At 38.0% G+C, this 23,241-nt stretch overlaps 1 protein-coding gene across 2 annotated transcripts; it reads right to left on the bottom strand.

Moving 5' to 3' along the window:
- Positions 1-10,122: 10,122 nt before the first annotated feature.
- Positions 10,123-22,807, bottom strand: LHX1 (LIM homeobox 1). 2 transcript variants are annotated; one of them, XM_075589495.1, is made up of 5 exons: positions 21,897-22,807; positions 18,406-18,635; positions 17,511-17,788; positions 14,124-14,289; positions 10,123-11,786 (listed from the first exon to the last, which is right to left on the bottom strand). In XM_075589495.1, exons 1-5 carry the CDS (start codon positions 22,064-22,066, stop codon positions 11,407-11,409), a joined length of 1,224 nt encoding a protein of 407 aa, XP_075445610.1. In that variant the 5' UTR covers positions 22,067-22,807; the 3' UTR covers positions 10,123-11,406. The 2 variants fall into 2 exon arrangements, with proteins under 2 accessions (XP_075445610.1, XP_075445613.1); XM_075589498.1 differs by having other exon boundaries at positions 17,511-17,746.
- Positions 22,808-23,241: the final 434 nt, after the last annotated feature.

Raw genomic sequence — 23,241 nt, 5'->3', positions numbered from 1 at the left:
GTCTTACTGCTTTTAGACTTTAGTTTGGGCGCCCAAGGTCTGAATCTCAGCAGCGCCTCCAAATGTAAGGCTGCGGACATAGTGTGCGTGACCCAAACAAATTTAGGTAAGTGCACCAGTCCGGCCATGCTGCGTGCTATGCGACGCACGTGGCGGTGCGGCAGGCTTTGGAGGAGACATTTCCTTTTTCGTGCGACGGCCGCGTCACGTAAGCATTTGAGCCAATGAGGACGAACCAGTCTGGTGATGTCACGCCCCCCCTCCCGAACCCCCCGTCGTGCACGTCATCGGAGTCCACAGATCGCTACTTTTGCTCTGTTGCTCGCACTATGGCTGCAGCCTAAGGCTGTGTCTATGGTGACTGCACGCTTACGTCCGTTTGCGTGACGTCACCACTTTTTAACTCCAGCGATCTGTGGCAGGGTTGACTTGATGGGGAGGCGTGTCGGGGGACGTGGCCGTAACGTCACAGAGCTGGTTCGCCCTCATTGGGCAAACCTCTCACGTTACCTGGTCATCGCACCATGGAATCTAATTTAACTGATTCCTCGCGCACCGCGGGCACTGTCGCACACGCGGTCTATGACTGTGATCATTGCCTTAAGGCAACGGTGCGCAAACTGGGGGGTGCACCCCCAGGGTGGGCGGGAGATTTGTCTGGAGGAGCGAGGGCGGTTGCAGAGGTCCCGGGCTCCTCCCCAAGGCATTTAAATTAAATGCCGGGGATCGCGTGAGGCCTCTGCAACAGTAACACTTACCGAGATTCAGACTCATCTCCATGGCAACGCGGCGTCACGCAACCCCGGAGCATCATTTGACGCAGCTGGCAGTTTGGGGGGGAGGCCAGGCAGGGGGGCGCAGCTTCAAAAGTTTGCGCTCCCCTGCCTTAAGGCATTGTGATCGCGCCACGCGCGCATGCCTCTGCGCCGTCTCCCCGACCATGGCCGCAGCCTAACACTGCTCAAAGAATTGCTGCCCGTCTGACAAGGGTATGATGGGCTTAGGAGGGTAAAGAAAGCACTTGATAGAAACGCCACCCCATTTCAGAGGCTCCTACAAAATGCAATTTGTAATTAATTTCCGGAGAAACAAAAGGAGCTAAATATGTTAGCTTGCTTAGATTAGTTGAAGGAAGCCATTTAGATTATAAATTTGTTTACAAAAGGTTGTTTTTGCCCTGCTCTGTGGGATTGCAAATGTAAGATTTCAGGGGGACTTTGAAGAGAAAGGACAAACATGATACATAAAGCTTGGCCCCCTGCAGACGCACTTACCAGAACTCCCTCCTACTGTCTCTGTACGTTCTCCCTACCTACCAATTAGACTGTAAGCTCCTCGGGGCAGGGACTCCTCTTCCTTAATATTACTTTTATGTCTAAAGCCCATTCCCATGATCTGTTATTTATATTATCTGTTATTTATTTGATTACCACATGTATTACTACTGTGAAGCGCTATATACATTAATGGCGCTATATAAATAAAGACATACAATACAATACAATACAGGTAGCCCCTTTGGTAGTCGTAAGGATTCTGGAGTTGGACAGCGGTCAGTCCAGGAAACTGGAGAACACAGGCTGCATGCTACGTATATCCGGTTGTAGCAGTGAGAGAAGGACCTGCCCCCAAGCACACTCCCAGCGACGGACGATCGAACTGGGAGGTGTTGTAGCGCCGAAGCTGCCCTCAAACCAGCCCGACGCCACAGGTGGACAAGCTGCCACATTCTCATGTTCATTATCCACCGCACATGTACCTCCGACTTGTCGTGTGTAGGATTTTGATTTTAGAACTACCGGACCAGCTGCCTGCTGTTGTGTTCCTAACTGTATTTTATCATTATTTGTTTATTAAAAGTAGCTCTTCCATCTAGTCAGCCTTGCCTGTATTTGTCTCTGTTGTTTGTCTAGTGTTTGTACTGTATGTCCCCATAGTAGCAGGTTGCACTATGTTTTATCTGTTGTTTGTTTAGTGTTTGTACTGTATGTCCCTCTTGTTATCAGATTGCACTATGATTTATCTTTCTGCTTGATTCCACATATCACGCTTCATCCGGTCGTGGTCACAACTTTGGAAGCACAAGACTGGAAGTGGATCTGTGTGTCCCGGTCCAATTGGATCTCCAAATAGACTATCATTGGACAATTTTAGGCGCCGGTTTGTATTTTGTTTTTGGTGTTCATGACTGACTTTGTTTTTGGGTCAGTATCTCTCGGCAGCCTTGCCTTATTATTTTAAGGTTTTCAAGTGTTTATATTTCACACCAATAAGTATTGTTTAGTTCTTAGCGCTTTTATCACCATTTCTGTTTTTTTTCCCTGTACTTTTATGTCTAAAGCACTTATTCCCATGATCTGTTATTTATATTATCTGTTATTTATTTAATTACCACATGTATTACTACTGTGAAGCGCTATATACATTAATGGCGCTATATAAATAAAGACATACAATACAAGAAAAAGCCTTACCATAATCGAGGGGAGAATGGGAAAGATGGAGAAGAGTTGTATGACTGAAAGGGAATTAAGTACTAGACCAGGGTTGCGCATACTTTTTAGCTTGTGCCCCCCTTCTCGCGCCCTGCCCCCCCTTCCCGCACCCAGCCCCCATTCCCGTGCCCTGCACCCCCTTCCCGTGCCCTGCCCCCCCTTCCCGCGCCCTGCCACCCCTTCCCGCCTTACCTTTTCTCTGGTATTTGACTTGACACCGTGTTGCCATGACTCTGCGTTGTCATGGCGACGTGTCGCCAGAAGACGCTGGAGTGAAGGTAAGAGACATACAATGGCCTTGTGCGCTCGCCAGACATTTTATTTAAATGTTATGAGGAAGTGCGCAGGGCCTCTGTTAGCGCCGCGCCACCTCCCCTCCCTCCAGAAAACTTTGCACTCCCCAGTTTACGCACCCGTGTACTAGACTGATAGAGTAGCAATTGTTCACTTAAATCACTGTTAACGTTTGCTATGCACTTTTGTATTTTAGTGTAAAAAAAAAACAAAATCTGAGAAAAAAAAATCCAGATGACTTGCTGTTATAGGAAAAAGTACGGGCAGAGGTGGGTATTATTATTAAAGAAAGAGATTGAAGATGGGGAGGTCCAGAAATTGGCCACACAAGTACATTGGGACCTTTCCACCCTAACCTTGATCTTCAGAGTGAAATAAAAGGCTGTTGGAAGACTTATAGGTACAGGCCTGTCCATCATATATATCCACATTAATGTAGGGGGGACAGAAATAAACAATGCTGAAGCCTTATTACCTTTTTAAGATGGAAAAAAAAATAGAATATCCGGCTAAGGTTCTCAATTACAGAGTGTTATGATAAACCGTGAGAGTGCTCATTTGAAACCTGCAATGATGAAGAAATGACCCCCAATTTATGTATCCTATACATTCTTTCCTGATTTGTTCCTCTACCTCAACACTGCAGGAAAAATACTCTTTGTACTCTTCAGTATTTGGTCCTCCCTGTCAATAGGTTACCTACTGAAAGTCAAGTTTTTTTTGGGGGGGGGGGGGGGTTTGTAATCCAATCTTCCATTCTTAGCAGTTACAATAAATATTTAGTAAATGGGAAGGAAAAAAAAACAGTATAAGGTAAATCAACCTGATTTTTCCAGTGTAATTTATTGTTTGAGATGCTGATTACACCGCAGGTGTTTCATCGCCATTATGTTAAATTTGGCGCCCTATTCCTTCATTTACATACTTGCATAACACCTTTGTTACAAATCCCCTTTTTTTTTTAATTATTGTGAACGTGTACTTTATGGGCATATCTTTCCTTTTTAGATATGTTGTTTTTATTACCATCATCATTATTTCTTATAAAACGGTCAAGTCGGCAATAATCACTACACACTGTGAAACCTCTGCGACAATGTTGCATTTGAGTCTCTTATTATTCATGCTGAAAGAATGATGTCTTTAATATTTGTTGCCGTAATATTTGAAAATAGGCCTTAATGCAGCGGTGGGTAACTCCAGTCCTCAAGGGCCGCCAACACGTCAGGTTTTCACAATATCCCTGCTTCAGCACAGGTGGCTTAGTCAAAAACTGAGCCACTGATTGATCCTCCTGTGCTGAAGCAGGGATATTCTGAAAACCTGACCTGTCGGTGGCCCTTCAGGACTGGAGTTGCCCACCCCGGCATTAAGGCCTTAAATGTCATAATATTTTTGTCACAATATTTCAGCATTTTTGTCCGAATTTTTCTGTGTATTGTGCGATTTTACCTTGGAAAGTAATTGTTTCAGCCTCTGCAAAATTTATCCTGCATTTCTAAACTTTTAGCCACTGTTAGAATATATATTTTGATTAGTGCCATGCAATTTGTTATGCTAATGTGCTTAATTGAGGTTAAAATAGACGAGAAGCAAAATGTGTGCTCATTTGCATGTAATTTCCCAGAATCCTAGGCTGCAGTGGAAGCTTTGTATGCTAAGAGATAATGGGGAACGGCAGGGTTGCAGACCTGTCTGAGATGTGAATGTGCTCACAAGTGATATTTTTATTTACAATCTAAAGTATAATCCAGCCTAAAAAAAATGTCACTTTATGTAAAAATGCACAATAAATACAAGAGATTCAAATTATAATACAATTAAAATGAAAACGTTTTAAGTAATTTTTTTTTTTTTAATGCACGCCTCTGGTTTGTGCCTATCAAAGCTATATGTAGGGGTCTGGGTACAAAAGAGGCAGTTTAACATAGTGTGACAAATATTTGTTAACAACTTGCCAATGTAATTGGCTTCCTTTGAAAGATTCAGGCACCGTTAAAGTAAATGTCTGACTTAATTGTATCTTGTGAAAAATGAACATGTATTGCAAAAGATAGGGAAGAGCTCACAATTTAGCTAGGGTTTTAAGTACTGGCAAACAGTCTTAACACATTGCATAGGCCCCTATATTTAAACTACTATAACTTTTAGGTATATTAGTGTTTTAATATAGGGACCTATTTCAATACTTGGACAGAGAGTACTCTGTTTACACCATTTAAAGAACATCAAATCCTTAGCGCTCCATACATTCATAAAGTCAATAAGCACACAATACTGTGTATGGGGGTGAAATATAGGCTATATCGAAATAAATTATAACTTTTTGCATAAGTCCATTGGTTGTGTCTATTTTGGGAGGTATTTCTCCTATTATCACCTCTTATGTTTTATACTACACCCTATGAGTGAAGAATATTTGGAATTTATAGGACTTAGGAGTGCTGTATACAGGCTTTTTTCTTCTTCCATTTATATATTGATGTTTCCCCCTGATAGCACCATCTCCCTATTCATCAAATGTTTGTTATATTTATTTTTTTAAATGAATTTGGCAACCATTAACATGTTAAAATGTAAAAAGAAAATATTAAAAAAATATGTATACATGCACATGTTTTAAGGTGTCAATCAGATACATTTAGCCTCTTAAACATGCCATTGTCCTTTTAGTTCACTTTTGTTCTAGGGAGGGCTTCTCCTGCAAAGTGTGCATAACACAATGTACATGGAGTGTATTCATGTTTGCATGTTGGGCCATCACTTTTTCCCTTTTTAACCTGCAACAAATCATCTGGCAAATCGGAAGTGGCACAAAGATCTCTGGTAAACAAATCTGTGTTTAATGTAAGTAACGTGATTCTTACATTAAAGAAAGAATTTATTTGACCCAAAATGGTAATGTTCCTTCCTAAATCTTTCTATTGAATCTGTAACCACTACCCAACCTGCAAGCTGAAGGAGTAAAAGATGGGTAGATCTGGCACATCAACAATGTCTTCAAAAAGTTGTTGTATTGCCTAATCGCAGGAAGAGTGGCTCAGTTTCTCAGTGAGTAACGACACTGACTGGCACTGTGTTTGAAACCTGGATCAATTCCTGGTGTCGGCTCCTTGTGACCTTGGGCAAGTCACTTTATCTCCCTGTGCCTCAAGCACCAAAAACATAGATTGTAAGCTCCACGGGGCAGGGACTGTGTCTGCAAAATGTCTCTGTAAAGCGATACGTAAAACTAGCAGCGCTATACAAGAACATGCTATTATTATTATAAACAAAACCTGTCTAGTAGGCAGTTAACAACGCCCTTTGGAATAGTGTTTGCTACAATGAAAAAAGACTAACATATATTTTTTTTAATAGATTCCTTTTTTCAGGGTTTTTTTAACAGGAAAAAATGTGCAGAAACCTTAAGCAATGAAAACTGAAATTCATGTATGGCATCAATCTATTTAATATGGTGGGGGCACAATGCTATTGAAACATTTACTGAGAATCACTCGTTTGTATATACATTCCTGCGCAGATCTATCTATATATGTATGTATATATGTATATATATATATATATATATATATATATATATATATATATATATATATATATATATTGTTTTTTATTACTATTTTTTTTTTTTAATGTCTGGTTCTTTTTTTAAGGTAACCCATGGGGATTGAGTTTATGGTGCCTCTTTTTTTAGGAATCAAATATAAACTCCACATAGTATTTCTGAACTGAGATGGGATGTGGCTGTCATGCTAACTGGGCTTGATACAATTTCCATATTTATTCCAGCAACAAATGGGTTACACACACACAAAAAAAAAATATGTAAATGGTAGCTGGTTTATTCATCGCAGGCACTTGCAGCAATGGATGGGGTTAAAACCCAAATCTCCCCCGCCCTTCTGTGTTTTTATTCCCTCGCCTTGCTGTCGGATTTGCTTTTCTTTTACATCAAGAAATCGTCTGGAAGGGAATGGAGAAATGTAATTTGCTCCAGCAGCGTATTGAAACCAAGACATCATTGAGGCTGCTGCAGCCTAGTTCAGTGCTGCCTATTGTCCTACAGAGGGCAGAGGTATATCATTAATTACCACTTGCTCCCTGCAACAGACACGCTACTTAACGACTTCAGACCTGGACACTTCAAAGGGAAAGGAGGGAAAGGCACTGAAATATGATGATGTACAGCCACGGGCCATGGTGTAAGGCTGCGCTTATAGTACAGCGACGCGACGTCGTGTCAAAACAAATGCATTGCCGCCATTGCGTGCTCTTATAGTAAGCGCGGCGGAGCGACGGCTGGAAGTCATCTCAATTTTATTTTTCCAGCGGCCTGACGTCGCTGTCGCCGGCACAATAAGCGTAGCCTAATGCAAGCAATGTGCATAAGCACGGCTCATCAGATGTATGACGTGCTCATGTTAACGCTGCAAGGCTATTCTTGGTCTAGCAGCAGAGTGGCTTGAGAATGTTGTCATTTAAGGCCATTGTGTTACAGACTCGCAAACACACGCCTGGTGCAAACCGCGCTCTGTGCAGGATGTCATACCTTTTATGAGCCCTACATGAAAAATATATATATATGTGAATGACGTCTAACGTGTGATGACGATGATCAAATTGGGTCGTTTTATTAAGTCATTTGGAAACAGAAAGGGGATTTAGATGAATAAAGTGTCAATGATTCTTGACGCAAATGATGCACCTGAAGCATCTGTAACCTCTCTTTTTAAATGAAGGAAACTGGATTTGTTTAATAAAGTATACCGGCTGCAGTAGGGAAGATGTAATAAATAGATAGATGCCTGGACCAGAGTTATCACCCCCAAAATCACCTTACTTGCAAGTGAATCTTCCCCCCTCCCCCCCCCCCCCCACCCTTTAGTCAATCTGGGACTATGCCCCAAGTTACTAGCCAAGATCCACTGATAAATAGCATTGATTAAAAAAAATTGATAAATGTATACAACATGCGCTTTGTAGATTCATCACGAAAAGGGGAAAGTGGCCGCACTAAGGAGTCCTTGATCAAAATGGGTTTACTGTACTACAACAATAAGGGAAAACAGGTAAACAAGTGATCCTTGTCTACCATCACTTTCTATGTCTCTTAAATGCAAGTCAACATCTGCAAAAAAACAAGTATTGCAGATATTAATTTACAGTCACGTTCATGTTGTCATTTCACCCTTTGTGATCACAATTCCAAGAAACCCCAATTTAAATTTTTTTTTTTTGTAGTTATTATCAAAGGTTCCTCCTTAACAAACATCGCCTAGTCTGGATTCCAAAGGAGGAAGGGCTGTCACACATAGAGACATGGGGAAACGATGTAACGTGGCCTGGTGTGTACACCTAGGGGCTGAAGGATTTGTATACACATACCCAATGGTTTCCTTTTCTTTCTGCGTTTCCAGGTGTCAAATGGGCCAGTTGTTTTGCATAGACTTTCCCTGGCTAATGTTTTCCACCCATATTCTGTGACTAACATTACCTAGTAGCAGGAAACAAAGCAGACTTGTCTGTGATATGCAGTGCGCCAGCCAACCCATCGCTGGACAAATGGACAGGTTCAGAACATCCCATCACACATTTTAAAAAGTGACTGAGACGCATGTTTCAACTCCACTCCATAACCCAAAGATTACAAGTCTCCTTCTCCAACTACATGATTTGTATGAAGTATATAAGAGTGGCACTTTCTATTTCCCACTAGTTCAGTACCACTTGTAAATGGGTTATAATGACTATATGGATTATTTTAAGCGCTTTATAATGAAGTAATTTTGCAAAGTGCCCATAGATGCAAAGTTGTCGTTTTTTTTTCTTTTCTTTATTAATAATATGAAGCTAACAAAGGCACAGAAGATGAGACTTCGTAGTATCGATAGTGATATAGGATTATTTTTTTTTAGCAAACTAAAGCCTTGCTATTATCATAAGAATGTAACCCTTGTAGTGCAGAAACTCCTCCGTCTGCACAATCCTTTCCAGCACTCAGAGGGTTGAATAACCAAGAACCCATCTATTAATTTGATGTAATAATAAACACATTTTCCTGCCATAAACGCTTACAGTTGAATTACTGAAAGCAGCATGACCTTCAAAAACAAATTAAGTAATGGTCTATGTAAAATGTATTTACAGCCTGTTTAAAGGATTTAAGGGAATTGCTATGATTTTGTGCGCACACGCGGCATATTTTAATGTAATAGTTGCTGTTTATGAGGGGCATCATATATAAAGAAAATACTTAAAAGTCTAAAAGTTTGTACAACCGAATCCTTATTTGTATCCAAGTATAAAAATAATATCTACACTATTATTCTCTTTTGTAAGATGTAGCTAAAGTATTAATTATTATGTTATGCCCCAGGGGAGAATTAAAAAAAAAAAAGTATCAATAGCCTGCCATGTTAACGAATATGATTTATTTTGTGTATGAAAGTGTATATGAAATGTATATGACGAGATGAAAGTATGTGTGCGGGAATATATATATATATATATATATATATATATATATATATTATATATATATATATATATATATATTGTATATATATATTGTATATATATATTGTGTATATATATATATATATATATATATATATATATATATATATATATATATTAAAGAAGATAGTATAGTATACTAAAATATGTGACATAGGATGTTATTTAAAGAGGTTCCGTACATGTACAAGGTAAATTGATGCTGTGTGCACCATATTTACAAGGCGCTCAATCACACATTTCTGCCAGTTTTATCCAATGTATTCCAATACGTTAGCATTATGTTTGTGTAACTGATAGTATATAGGACAATGATGTAGGAGTGTTTTCTATTTACCCTTCCCCAATCTAATCAAATCAAATAAAACAACTTTAAAAAAAAGCTCATATCCCTGTTGAACTAGGAAACTGCCTTCTAACTTGATTTTCTTATTATATAAACCACATATCAATGAGGAATGCAAGAATTAAACTGTAGTGCATAATTCCAAAACTCAGATTTAGGACACTCTCACTTCATAATTCTTCTTTAAGAAAATGCCACAGAAATAAATATTTATATATAAACCAAACGCATGCTTGGGATATGGGCCGCCTTAATATGCGTGTTTATATTTGTCCTTATAATAATATGGAGGAAAGTATTTAAAGTAATTATTTCCCGTCAATATATAGCATTTCGAAGCAAATAAGTACAAAATAACTGATATTGGCAAGCCAAATGAATCGTGTAAAAGAACAGCAAATTAAATACGAGTTATCTAAACATCAGATTTTCTATTTTTATTTTAAAAAATCACAAATTTATCAACATGTTTCCCTTTCATACAGTGAATGGTCTAATATGCACTGGAGGTCACACAAGCTTAGGTTTATTATAACAATAAAAGACGTATGAGAAATGTAATATATAAAGAAAAACGTAGCAGCTCTGGACTGCATATTTGACCATAAAATTTAAATATTTTGGACTTTTCTTTAAGGACATAAAAATAAAACCTGCGCGGGTCTATATGTCATATTAACAATTCGGTGAATGTTCAACAAGACTAAAAAGTATAGCAAACATATTTTAAACCGTGTAACACATTTCAAACACTTTCTAGTGGCTAGTGCTAACGCACCTTACAGTATTTTTGTGCTATTTAGTTATATTATTTGGCACCTCTCTGAATTTTCACGTGTTTCTCTTTGCCTTCTGTAAACAATACCTTAACAAACTAGCACAGTGAGCCCCAAAAGCCTTGCAATCTGTCCAGTAACATCCACAGGAAAATTAAAAAAAAAAGAAGAATGAATCATTTTGGTTGGTTGCTCAAAACGTTTTGCTTTTGAACAAAGAGGTTTCTAAAACAGGATTATTACTAAAACATTAAGCTCCTGAATTTAACATCATACGTAAACAGTTGACTGCTTTTAGTTCAATAGTCTTTTTTTTTGTTTCGCTATTAGTGAAGGTAGAATCTATTTCAAGTCTGTCTAGTTACAGGTCTCACAGCAGGACCTTTATCATGAGGATTTTTTTTGTGTGAGTAGCTTTGTGAAGGTAGAATAGTTGATGCTGAGGGCTTTACATTGTTGTATTTGTTATTTTGGCAAATAAATGTTGTGTCCCACCCGAACTGCAGCAGGCTGACATTTTCTGAAGCTAAAACAGTTTTGTTCAGTTCAAATCTCTGAGGAACAAGAAACAGACATACAAACTCAGGATGCTAGAACAATCCGTAATACAGGGATTCTACAAAGTTCTTGCAGGATATCTCTTGCACTTATGCGTTCTTCATGTCCTATGAAGGCGATAAGGATTGTGACTTGTGTACCATCCATCAGGATCACCTATGCCATCTCCTGGCGTGGCAGCACTATACTGTACAGCTTCACCAGTTTTTTTGTTTTCATCATACAAAATATTTTGTTTTCCTTAGATCCCACCATTTCACCATTTCATGGTGTCTACCCCACAGTCTACTAGTTCAATCCAAAAAAAAAAAAGTAAATTGTCTTAGGGCAGAATGTTATATTTACCAGTTCTGTACACCATAACATTATCAGAAAGAGTTATGGATGGTAATGTACTACACCCAGTCTTTTTTTAAAGCTACCACACAGCCGTTTCATTCATTTCTGATGGGTGTGACAAATGGTTGCCATAAGTTGCACCTCCATTGACGGACAATGAAGAAAAGGGAGGACTTTGACCAAACACTTCTGCAGACATGGAGTGCAAGGAGCCTGGTAGGTTGGGCTCTGGGCTTGGGGAGTCTCCTGGAGGATGGGACATTATGTCACTGAAGCGCTGAGCATCACTAGAAGGGTGGTGTCCAGGTATAGGGTGATCCATTGCACCAAGTGGAGTCCCTGCTGGTCCAGATGACGGTACATATGGCAGATCTACTGGAGTCTGAGCTTGAGATGAAGGGGGTCCTTGAGGGAAGAAGTCATAGTTGCTTCCTGGGCCATAATACTCGCTCTGGTAGTCTACAAAACAAAAAAAAACATTGTTTGTTAGGCTGACATTACAGACTAAGCACCAATGGTGTCCATTCAATCTCAGATTGCCAAGAATTTGTATAAGAGTTTCCACTGAACAATGCTGATCTTTTGTACTTATACTGTACTTATGACTGTACCTTAAACTCCAAAATAGCTTTACTGTTAGTAAACATTGGGCAATAATTATTAAACAGTGCCCATAAGACACTTTTCGGAGAAGGAAGACACTTTGCAGTCTATTCAAGTCAAAATGGCTTGTAACGTATCTTACGTAGAAGGTGTGTTATGGCAAAATGCTGCTTAGTAAACATGGGCACTTTTGTTACTTAAATGGACTCTATAAGGAAACAAATAGTCATTATGATGATGCGAATGCAATGAGTGTAATCGCAGTTCTTTTTGAACTAGAGCTGTACTACTGTACGAGAGCATGTATTTAGATTTCACAGATTTTTGAGTAGTACTGAGTTGAGTAGATAGGCACTAAACAAAAACTGCAAAGTGGAAATGCTAAAATAAAACAAAAGAAATCCCCCAAAACGATCTCCAAACCAATGAACTGTAGACAAATGGAAACGTTACACGTGTTTTCAAAGATTTTCACAAAAATAATAGGGACTTAGAATAACGACTAGAGTAGTTTTAGGAGATGTGGTCTAAATCATATTTGAAGTAGTTTAAAAAAAAACTAAGGGTTGAAAAAATAGCCAGAGACCACGTATCTTACAGCTACAAAACTGCACATTTAAAAAGGGTATATGTGTTACTTATCTACCCAAAAGTCTATTAAACATTAACAAGTTGTTTCAAGCATGAAAACACAAGGAGTTCGTGTGGTTGTCTTGGTATGTGTAGATGAATGTCACTGATAAAAAATGAAAAGCAAAAATGTCTGAAGTGTGGAGTGAATCTGAAAATTATATATATATAATGCTATTGTGCACTCGTGTCTTATTTGGAAGAGAGGAAATGCATTAAATAATGGTTAAACCAATAAACAGGCTTGTATGTGATCTTACATTTAAATATCCCATATCGACTCATTTCTAATTTACCCTCCTTTACATACACGTACAGACGGAGTCAGTATTTATATAATGTCATTTATATAATGTAATTTATATAATGTAATATACATAATCAAACACTTCCTCTTGTTTTTTTTTAAACTAGTACAAGTTATTTTATAGCTGAACTATTTTGGACGGTCCTCCCCTCTGTTTAACTTTGTGGTAAACTTGAACTTGCTATGGAGAACAATGATTCATAAATATGCATGAGGTTATCTGATTTCCTACGGTGGATTGCTGCGGACAGCAAAGAGCACAGAGAGGGGGGAAAAATATCCAAGGCCGACCCATGTAACATCAACAGAAATATTATTTCTGACACGGTGGAGCAGTTTTACCCAAGCTGATACTTTACCGTTAAGATTCTCATTTCTACGTATTTTGCATTCACAATACTTGAAAACGTGTATTGCATCAGTTAAATAGAAGAGGGTACTGCTGATGTGTGCAACTTACTCTTCGTGTTTTTACACTAGTGCAGTGTCTTGTGTTTCAAAATCCAATCAATTGCTGCTTTGTTAATGGCCTGGTGTGGATATTTAGATGGAAATCAAGCTCACTTTTCAGTTTGAAGTGAAAAAAAATACCATTATATTTTTAAATTACAATAATAAAAAAAATCAATTGCTGGTCCTGTATAAATGATGCTTTCTCACAAATGTCTCTAAAACTTTTTTAATGTATGGTACCTATTACTGTCTATATTAAAGACTACAGACCACACACTCGTTTGCATAGTGTATTCGCAATTTGTTCCAAATCATGTTGCACAAATTCACACCTGTCTACACATTACTGCAATGATGTATCTGCAGTATAACAAATATTTGAAATATAAGAGATAACGTGATTTCGTAATCTTCCCTTAAGTCAACGTGCAATACTGGTTTTTTTTAAATTAGTTTATTTACCATAACGTGCAAAACAAACACAAAAATAGATATCCCTTATTGGAAAAGCAGAACGGCATAATAGAAAACAAGTAACACAACTCATATCCCTCCCCCTATGTATGAAGGCAAATATTATGCAATTCTGGTGCAAAAAAACTGCAGCAGATGTCTGGAAAAAAAAAGTGTATTGTTTTTTTTTTTTAATTCTCTTTGATGCATCTTGTGCAATTATTTTGCCCCAGAATTGTTCCATTGTTGCTTTGACACCTACATACACCCCATAGAATTGACCTAATCTTCCTACGAATTTGCTTGTGTGTCGCTATTCTTGCAAAGACACGTTTCACTGTGTCCCATACCTCCATAGAAAGAGAAGGGTCCATTGGGGATCAGCTCTCCTGGCTCCAGCCTGTCCACCAATGGCCTCATCCTGCGGGGACTTCTGAAGAACGCATGCCTGCGGGCACCCAGTGCACTCAGCTGCTTCATCCTCCTCTCTTTGGAGCGTCGATTCTGGAACCACACCTGCAACAGTATGAGCAAGGCAACACCATCGAACCGTGCAATAAAGGAGCATGAATTACTGGGAGGAATCACATGATATACACTAAATACATGTTGGAACCCAAGCTTGTAGGGCCCCTTAAGCAGCGCCAGCGGTTTCAGCCCTAACTGTACACTAATAACGTATGGCTATATAGGGTGATATGTATCCAAGTCCCCTGGCTGCAAATGTAGGGTCATACATGGCGCAAAAGACTGCGCCAGATTTACCAACAAATGAAGTCCCATGAAGCCAATGTTGTTGTTTTTTGTGTGTGTTGATCAATCATTGTGCAGTGTTTTGGCTCCACTTTTTTTTGTTGCAGATTTGGAGGCTCTATTTATCAATCAAAGTCTCCATGCTGCAAAGTTGGGACAAGACACTGCAAATTCCTGAAGAAAACAGATTATTGTTGAAACCAATGGAATTGTCTTTTTTTCTTCTAAATAACGCTGATGTAGCATTATTGGACTAGTTTGGCTCCAGTTTTTCAGCCAAGAATTTGATAAATGACCCCCGTTGACACGTATCCCCGTAGACCTATGGGACGGATGATGTAATGTGTTCAAGGGACATACAATATGCTGAATTTACCTTAATTGTGCATCAGTCAGTGTTAGACTATAAGAGTAGTAATCACAGCCAGAAATGTGTTGTCTTGTTGCAACATTAACTTATTTCTATATTGCAATGATGTTTGTTGCAATATCTGCCTGAATAAATAGTCATATATGCCAAAGTGGCGTCAATCAATAGATGTAAATACATAATGCAACAAAGCAGATGTTTAAAAGAGAGTATGGCTTATTTTGATCCAGAACAACAGCTTTATACATACATTTCGAAAGAAACCTCATATATTTTAAGGGCTGAAACAAGACAACTGCTCAGAATGTGGATAATCACAGATTACACCGACTCAACATTTCGTAAAGTGGATTTATTTTATAGATAATATGTGTCAAATGTAATTTCCGATAGGTTTGTTCTTATCCATAATCCAATTTATTTTAATTCCGTTTTAATTTCATTTGGAGTTATCATTGCATTTAGTTGTGTGCGGTTAACATACTTGAGCTAGGTGTTTGTTCAGCACATTTATAATTGTATTAGACAATGTATGGCCAATGTAAATAACGTGGACAGTTCTTATTAAAACAAAGGAGAATGCATTGCAAAGTATGGTAAAAGAAACAAATGTAAAAGAAACGGGAAAATGAATATAAATGTCCAATTTCATAAGAAATTCACCAGCTGTGAAATCTATTAGCATGCAGGCTTCTCATTTGATTATTGGCGTGCCATGGAGCAAAGTGCAAGAAGTAAGGGACACTATGCTAAATGTTTCCTCTCCTTGACTTCAATGATTTTTAAATAAATTCACTACAGGTATAGGGGAGCCCAAATAAATCATATGAAGCACAATTCAATACGTTTGATATGAAGCAGGATAACATACCACTTGTATTTCCTGCACACACAAACACACACACTCAGCTGTGTGTGTGTGTGTGTGTTTGTATGTGTGTTTGTATTATATATTTTCTGCTCTCTCTCTCTCTCTATATATATATATATAATGTATAATATGTTTTCGTGCTATATTCCTTCAATCTTTTATCTGCCCTTTATTTTTATGGTTTAGAAAATACACATGTTGGATTATAATGGATTCATATATAAAAGGGAAAAAACGTAGCCTTTAAATAGATCGTCCCAACACCCAGTTGTCACCTATTAACTTTTTTTTTTTTTTTTCAGTTGAAGAAACTGGGATTCACCCTTAGGGGGGGAAGCCGACCTGTCTGACCTGCAATGTAGCGGTGAGAAGGTTCGAACGTAGCAGTTTAATAAAAGAGAACCCAATTGTGCATAGAACATGTTTAGTTATTCTTCACACAAATGTATCTAAAAAATATATTGACAGTATGTCGTTTGGCTACCGATTCCTTTCAGTTGGTATTGAATTAAAAATGTAAAGGCATTTAGATTTCCTTATGCTTGGCTTTCCCCGCTTTAGGTCAAGAATGATTGAGTTAATTCTTATTACCTTGACAAGATTACTCCTAATTATCTTCACACTGAGGCTCTTCCAATGTAACCTCGCCTTAATGATCTTTTAACCCTCCATTACCCCCAGCTCTGCGGGTTTATAAACCTTTTAATAATCCCAACTCATTGTCATTCTTATTTTTACATTAACCCCTCACATTTATGGTTATTAATTTCTGGTCCATTTGCATGTAGATACCACTGTTCAATCCTTTAAGACCATTAAATGATGAGATAGGATGTAAATGGGAAGGCAATTTTGTATTTCCTTTTAGAATAACGATTACATTTCAATGGTACAACAACTTCCTAACATTCACAAGCATGTGGTCTCCACAGTATTTTTTTTAATTATTATTATTAGTAGTAATAACAATAATAATAATACTATTTAATTTTTTTTTCAAATTAATTTGAAACTATTCAATATATTAGTGCAATACGAGTACATTACAAATAATAATGCGCTTTAGGCCCATCTTGACTCTGAAGTCATCCCCCCTCCCATTAAGCATGCAAATGTTAAGTCTAAAAGTATAATTCTATTGTAAATGTAATTTCATGCATATAAGCAATATGTGAGTAATTGTCTTTTTCTGTAATCCACACATAACTACAGCACAAAATTATATGACAGTGTACTATTGTTTTCGTCTTTCAAATGCCAGTGTTATTAATGAGGTATTTGTATTGCCCCCTTCCCCCCCACCCCCTTCTCACTCCATCATCTCCACCAAAATGTTGATTGCATTTAAATAATTCTGGGATTCTTCAAGATACATTTGTTATGTATTCTAAATATATCTCTAAGCAGAGCATCTATAACACTACCGACATATTTTCTGCCTTCACGTAAGGTGTTACAAGGACGAAGCTACCTTACAGGCAAATTGCTGCAGTCATCATTTTGTGACTAAATATTGAATGGTTAAGAAGCTGGGGCCATATGTGCAGAATAAAAGACTTAGTGATGTTCACATGGCTCAAATGTCACCAAATATATGATGAACATTCATAGTCGTAGTTTTATTAAGCAAGCTACACAAACCCCATTGTTTTCCCAGGCTATCTCTGCACTCTGGATGCATTTGTTTGTTAAAGGTTGAACACGTTGGCACTTGGGTGTTGGCCATGAGCCAACAAACATTACCTGTATCACTCGCATGTTGAGTCCAGTTTCCTGTGCCAGCTGTTCCCTGATGTGCCTGGTTGGTTTAGGTGTAGCTGCAAATGCAGCTTTCAGAGTCTCCAGCTGTTTGGCTTTGATAGTGGTGCGGGGTCCTCTCCTCTTTGTCCCCAGGTTCTGGTCATCGTTTTCGTTAACTCCAGCCTCCTTATCTGAGATGTTAGCGCTTTCAGAGTCCTTTGCGTCATCTTGAGAAGGGTCTTGGGAGTCAGGAGATAAACTGGGGTCACTGCCTGTTGTTACTATTCCAGGGAGGAAAGAACGAATCATATCAAACATAGAGCAGATGGGACCTGATTTAAGCTATTTTCTGTATAAATAAAGACGGGCAGAACTTGTATTTGGTTCTTATTTTCCTCCTTTGACAATTGACTTCGATTTTGGAATATTACAGATTCACTGGTTATTTCCAGAATAAGTTATTACAATACGTGATATATTCTCTTTTCTAAGGAAAGGTTCTACCACATTTCAAGAATAGATGTGTTCTCTCTCTCTCTCTCTCTCTCTCTCTCTCTCTCTCTCTCTCTCTCTCTCTCTCTCTCTCTCTCTCTCTCTCTCTCTCTCTCTCTCTCTCTCTCTCTCTCTCTCTCTCTCTCTCTCTCTCTCTCTCTCTCTCTCTCTCTCTCTCTCTCTCTCTCTCTCTCTCTCTCTCTCTCTCTCTCTCTCTCTCTCTCTCTCTCTCTCTCATTATGCGTCTGTCTATCCATCTATCTATTCTATAAATTGTACTGCTGTTGACAGCAGAAGAAATAAACACCCATTGCTCATTAAAAATCGTATAATTTAATATGATGTTTGTCTAGCACAATTCGCGAGGAAAGTTATCTCCACGTGTAAGTGCTGTCACCAGCCTTACCTGAGAGAATGCTGTTTTCTTTGGCAGTATTGTTGTTGTTATTTAGGTAATCTTCTTTGCAGACGAACTTGTTCTCATCAATGATATAGAGTTCCTCTCCAGTGGAGAGCTGTTTGTTACACATCATACATGTAAAACAGTTCAAGTGGAACACTTTGCTCCTTGCCCTTCTGACCAGGTCACTGGGGGAGATTCCCTGTGCACAGCCTGCACACTTGGTACCAAAACGCCTAGCAGGGAAAGACAAATATAATCACGTTATTCTTAAGTCTGTCAGAGCAAATGCACAAGAAGTTTGAAATAATAATAATAATAATAATAACAACAATAATATATTTTTCCTGCCATGGTATAATGGACCCTGCTAAGGGAAAAGAGAACGTTTCTAAATATTATTTCTACACGTTTCTAAATGTGTGGTGCCCTTTTTGGGAAACTTTTCGGAGCTTTTTTTGTTTCCAGCTAAAATAACCCTTCAACTGTCAAATTCTGTTGTTAGCTAAATTGCAAACGTCCATTGTTAATTAATACAAACTTAAGAAGAATATGGTCAAATGTGTTTCCTTCTTGCTTTAAAAAACTAACATTACATGTAGCACGTCTAACACGAAATACTGACGTTAATTTAAGATCTGAGTTAGGGCTTTGGATATGCAATTCACTTGCAATACATCTCATGTTGCTACACTTACTGAAAACAAACCAAAATATGCTGAAAATTGATGTTATGCTTGTGTTAATAACAGAGTCCAAAACTGCTCACTGCTCAACTGTTTCAATGTTTCTGATGGTTTTGTTTTATCCATTCATGGAAACATTGTTGTATTTTTTTATTCGTGGCAAAAACGAGGTTTTACTGTAAACAGATTCTCATTATTGGTATGATTGGAACAGTTCAAAGAATAAACACTCGTTAATGGAAGAAGGCCGATCAAAGAAAGGGTTACAAAGTAAATATAATCAAGTCTTAAGAATGATAAACGAAAGCAAAACTGGTAGTTGTTGTATTTATGTATTCACTTTTTACAGTATATAAATCGGAATGGAAGGGAATTTAAAATGGACTAAAACCGAACAAACACCTTTCTGATAAGCGAATCGGAGAAGATAAATATTGGGCTCTTTTAATAGACAACAAAACGTGGCAATAATTGCAAATAAGAACCAATTTTGATAAAGTGATATTTTATTTTATTGTGGTTGGAATTATTTGGCATAAACTGTGTGTGTGTGTGTATATACACACACACACACACACACACACATGTATATATATACACACATACACATTTTATTGCTGTTGACCTACAAATCTACATTGTGTAATATATCATCTATATTAGTTTCCCAAAAATGTCCACAACATTCTGTCTTATAAGAGCAATATAAATCATTAGGTTACAGCTTGCTGCTAAAAGCCTGCCCCATGGATGGTGGTGTATAAATGGATTTGGTTTGAGCCGGGTGGATGTTGATTCTTTAGTCTGTGATGCGATTGTCTACGGTTTCCTCCTCAAACACGTTTACTATTCAAATCCAGTTATCACTTATTTACCAAAAACCCACAACAAATACCTACTCATGCGCCTTACATCACTCCTAGTCCCGGGGAGAATTCACAAGCAACGACTCCCTTTAAAGTGTATTTGAACCCGATCAACGTGTTATTTCCTACAGTATTTCAATAATACCGCTGAATACACAAAGCAATGCATAAGTACTACAGACATTGCATACACACATTGGGTTGTTGTCTAACAAATAGCATCACACGAAATATACATGTAACAATTCTTATAAGCACAAATATTTTCTTATTCTGTCGTCTAGATAAATATTCCTGTTGACAGACTTTTGAATGTTGATTTGAAACTGAACCAGGTATCACGACAAAAAGGTGGTGTATTTTCAACTATTTTTGACACTAACGGGATTATTATATCAAATAAAACGTAGATATCATTTATTTTTTATCAAAATTCACTCGATTATTTCGGACTGTTTTGAATTGTAATGCAATAAGTTTATTGTATGAAGTACAACTTAAAAGTAAACAACAATTTAGTGAAACGTGTCTTTTTAAAGCTCTGGATTCACAGACGTGGGGACATTAAACATTGTTTACTTTGCTTGAAAAGTAGGGCAAAAATTACTTTTTTCTTAGCCTCGTGGAAAAAAAAAGACCATCAACGTGAAAGGAGAAGTACAGATCAGTTCTTTATCTGAGGAAAAGATGTCACTTTCATCCATCAAATTATCATTTTAACCCGTCGCTTGAACTCGAAAAACGCTGCATGAGAAATGCATTTGGGGCTATATAATTATCAAACCATTTGGGTAGTTTTTAACTGTGCTGCTAAATACATGGTTTGCATCTGTTGGCCGACTGATAGCAGCTCTTTCCTTACACTGATCGGGCACATTAGATCCATTTTCAGATGATCTCCAAGGAGTCTTTATCTCTACTTTGTCACCCACTAAAATATTCATCAGATGGCGGTGAGTAAATTTAGATCTGACAAGGGAGGTGTAGACCTGAAAGTCTTTTAAAAGAAAAGACATCCATTGTACAGTTTTCCCCGTATAAAATAATGTTGTGATAGAATATAAGCACGTTAGAAGAAAAAAAAAAGCAAAGGGAATTAATTGCTCATTCTCTGTATTTGAAATATTCAAAGACTAAAACTGTTATTGTGCGACAGCCAATAACAAGTATAATCAATTCTGCAATAATGTTTTATTTTAAGGGTTATTCATTATTTAGTTACATGGAATAAAAAAGGGAGGATTGTAACAATATGAGAAACTTTCTTTTTTAATTTCCTTTAATATGTGACACACACACACACACACACACACACACACACACACACACACACACACACACACACACACACACACACACACACACACACACACACACACACACACACACACACACACACACACACACACACACACACACTAACACTAACATTATAGACAATAAGCTATTTAGAAATCTAAAGAAATCATTCGTTCCAATATTCATTAGCATGTCACAAGACTGCATCTCTTAACCCAGTATTAAAATATGTATTTTATGTTGTATAATGCATAGGTATAGCATATCCTGCAAAGTATTGTGTACATGTTTAGGAATAATTTAATGTATTTGTGTGCGCGTGTGTTTGTGTAAAATTTTATTTTTAATAATAATGTAAAAAAATGTAATGGATGGACATGTGTCTCTTTGAATGCATAGAAAGTGTGAGATGAAGTAGCACTTAGTGGGTTTTACAAAAGTGATATAAAGTATCTCCAGAATGTAACATACCCCAGTATACAGTGATCCACATGCTTACATTTTACACATTTCTGCCTGACTTCCTAAGAATCTCTTCCAACTTTAATATTTTCACTGTACTCACAAAATGATACCTGCATGATAGTATTTAAATAAGGAGTTTGGTATCTTAATTGGCCTTGGAGAAACCTAACCCAGCACTTACCTGAAGAAGTCGTTTTTACAGTAAAGCTTGCCTTCTCTAGAGAAACATTTTTCTGTTAAGTTGCATTTACATTCACAGCACTGAACACACTTCACATGCCAAGCCCTGTCCAGAACATTCAACAAGAAGCGGTCCAGGATGGGCCTTTCGCATCCAGCACAGTGCACCATTGTCTTTGGTTATATGATATTTTGAAGGCAGGGGGTGGATCCGGGTGACAGAAGCCACCAAACAACCACAAGAGATCTAAGTGTAGACAAAAATAGAAAGACCGTGTTTTTTTTTTCTTTTCTTCCTTAAAGTCTCAAAGCAGCAGCCACCGGCAGCCAAACAGCCAGTGCAGCTTCTGAAATGATGGAGATCCCCAGCCAAGAGAGACAAGGTAGTAGTAATGAGTGTAGAAAACAAATCTGAAGATAATCAGTTGGTTTTCTCAGGTCTGAGGTAGCTCAGTCAGTGATTAAAGTGCATTGGATTCTCAAAATAAATCACAGGCAAAGCAGCTTTGGGTTTTAACCTGCCAGCCTTACCTGTACTGTCAATGAAGAGGTTCACACGCTTCCCTATGGGTGAGTTGGGGTGACTGCCAATTCTTGCTCTTCGGATCACCAACATGAAGTGGTCTCGTTGTCTATAGGGTCTTCTCAGTTGATTTCAGCAAGCAAGGTACCTAAGCCCAGGAGAGCTTTTCCTAGTACTTGAGGGTTAATGCTGTGTCCAGGCAGCACTGCAGGTTAGGAAATGCAAACCTTTTATGTCTTTCTCTTCTCCTTTATCTAATGCCCAGACAGAAAAAAAAAAAAAAAACAACAACTCTTCAGATGTGATTTTGTTTGGTATGTGCCTTGCAGAGGGTTGATCCTACAGGTCTCTGAATGCTCCACTGACTATCTCTTTCCATCTGAACTGCCTTCACTGGACTGCATGTTCCCAGCTGCTCTGAAGCTAGCCTTATGCACAACTCTGTGACGACACAGACACCAGCAGCCAATCGGCTTCTCCCAGTCCCCTGTAAACCATTAACCACCCTTCCAAGCTGAGATAGTTCTGTAAGACCATTTATAGAGAGTAGGGAAAGCGACCTATTGTCAAAATCTTTAGGTAATGTCATCTTTTCCTTCCCCCCCCCCATATTTGATAAGATATTGAAATCTGTATTGAAGAGGTGGATCAGGCACAGAATGGTAATAATATTTTATGTGTGATAAGTGCACAAGTTGCTTCCAGCGCAGAAACTGATAAAACTGGTAGGTAATATATATATATACGTTTTTTTTTCTTAGGAAAAGAGAAGTTAATATATAAATATCATAAAACTAGCGGACTGTTAATTCTGTTGAGATGC

Source organism: Ascaphus truei, chromosome 3, assembly GCF_040206685.1.
Source record: "Ascaphus truei isolate aAscTru1 chromosome 3, aAscTru1.hap1, whole genome shotgun sequence".
Taxonomy (NCBI): Eukaryota; Metazoa; Chordata; class Amphibia; order Anura; family Ascaphidae; genus Ascaphus; species Ascaphus truei.
This window is presented reverse-complemented; position numbering and strand designations above follow the sequence as displayed.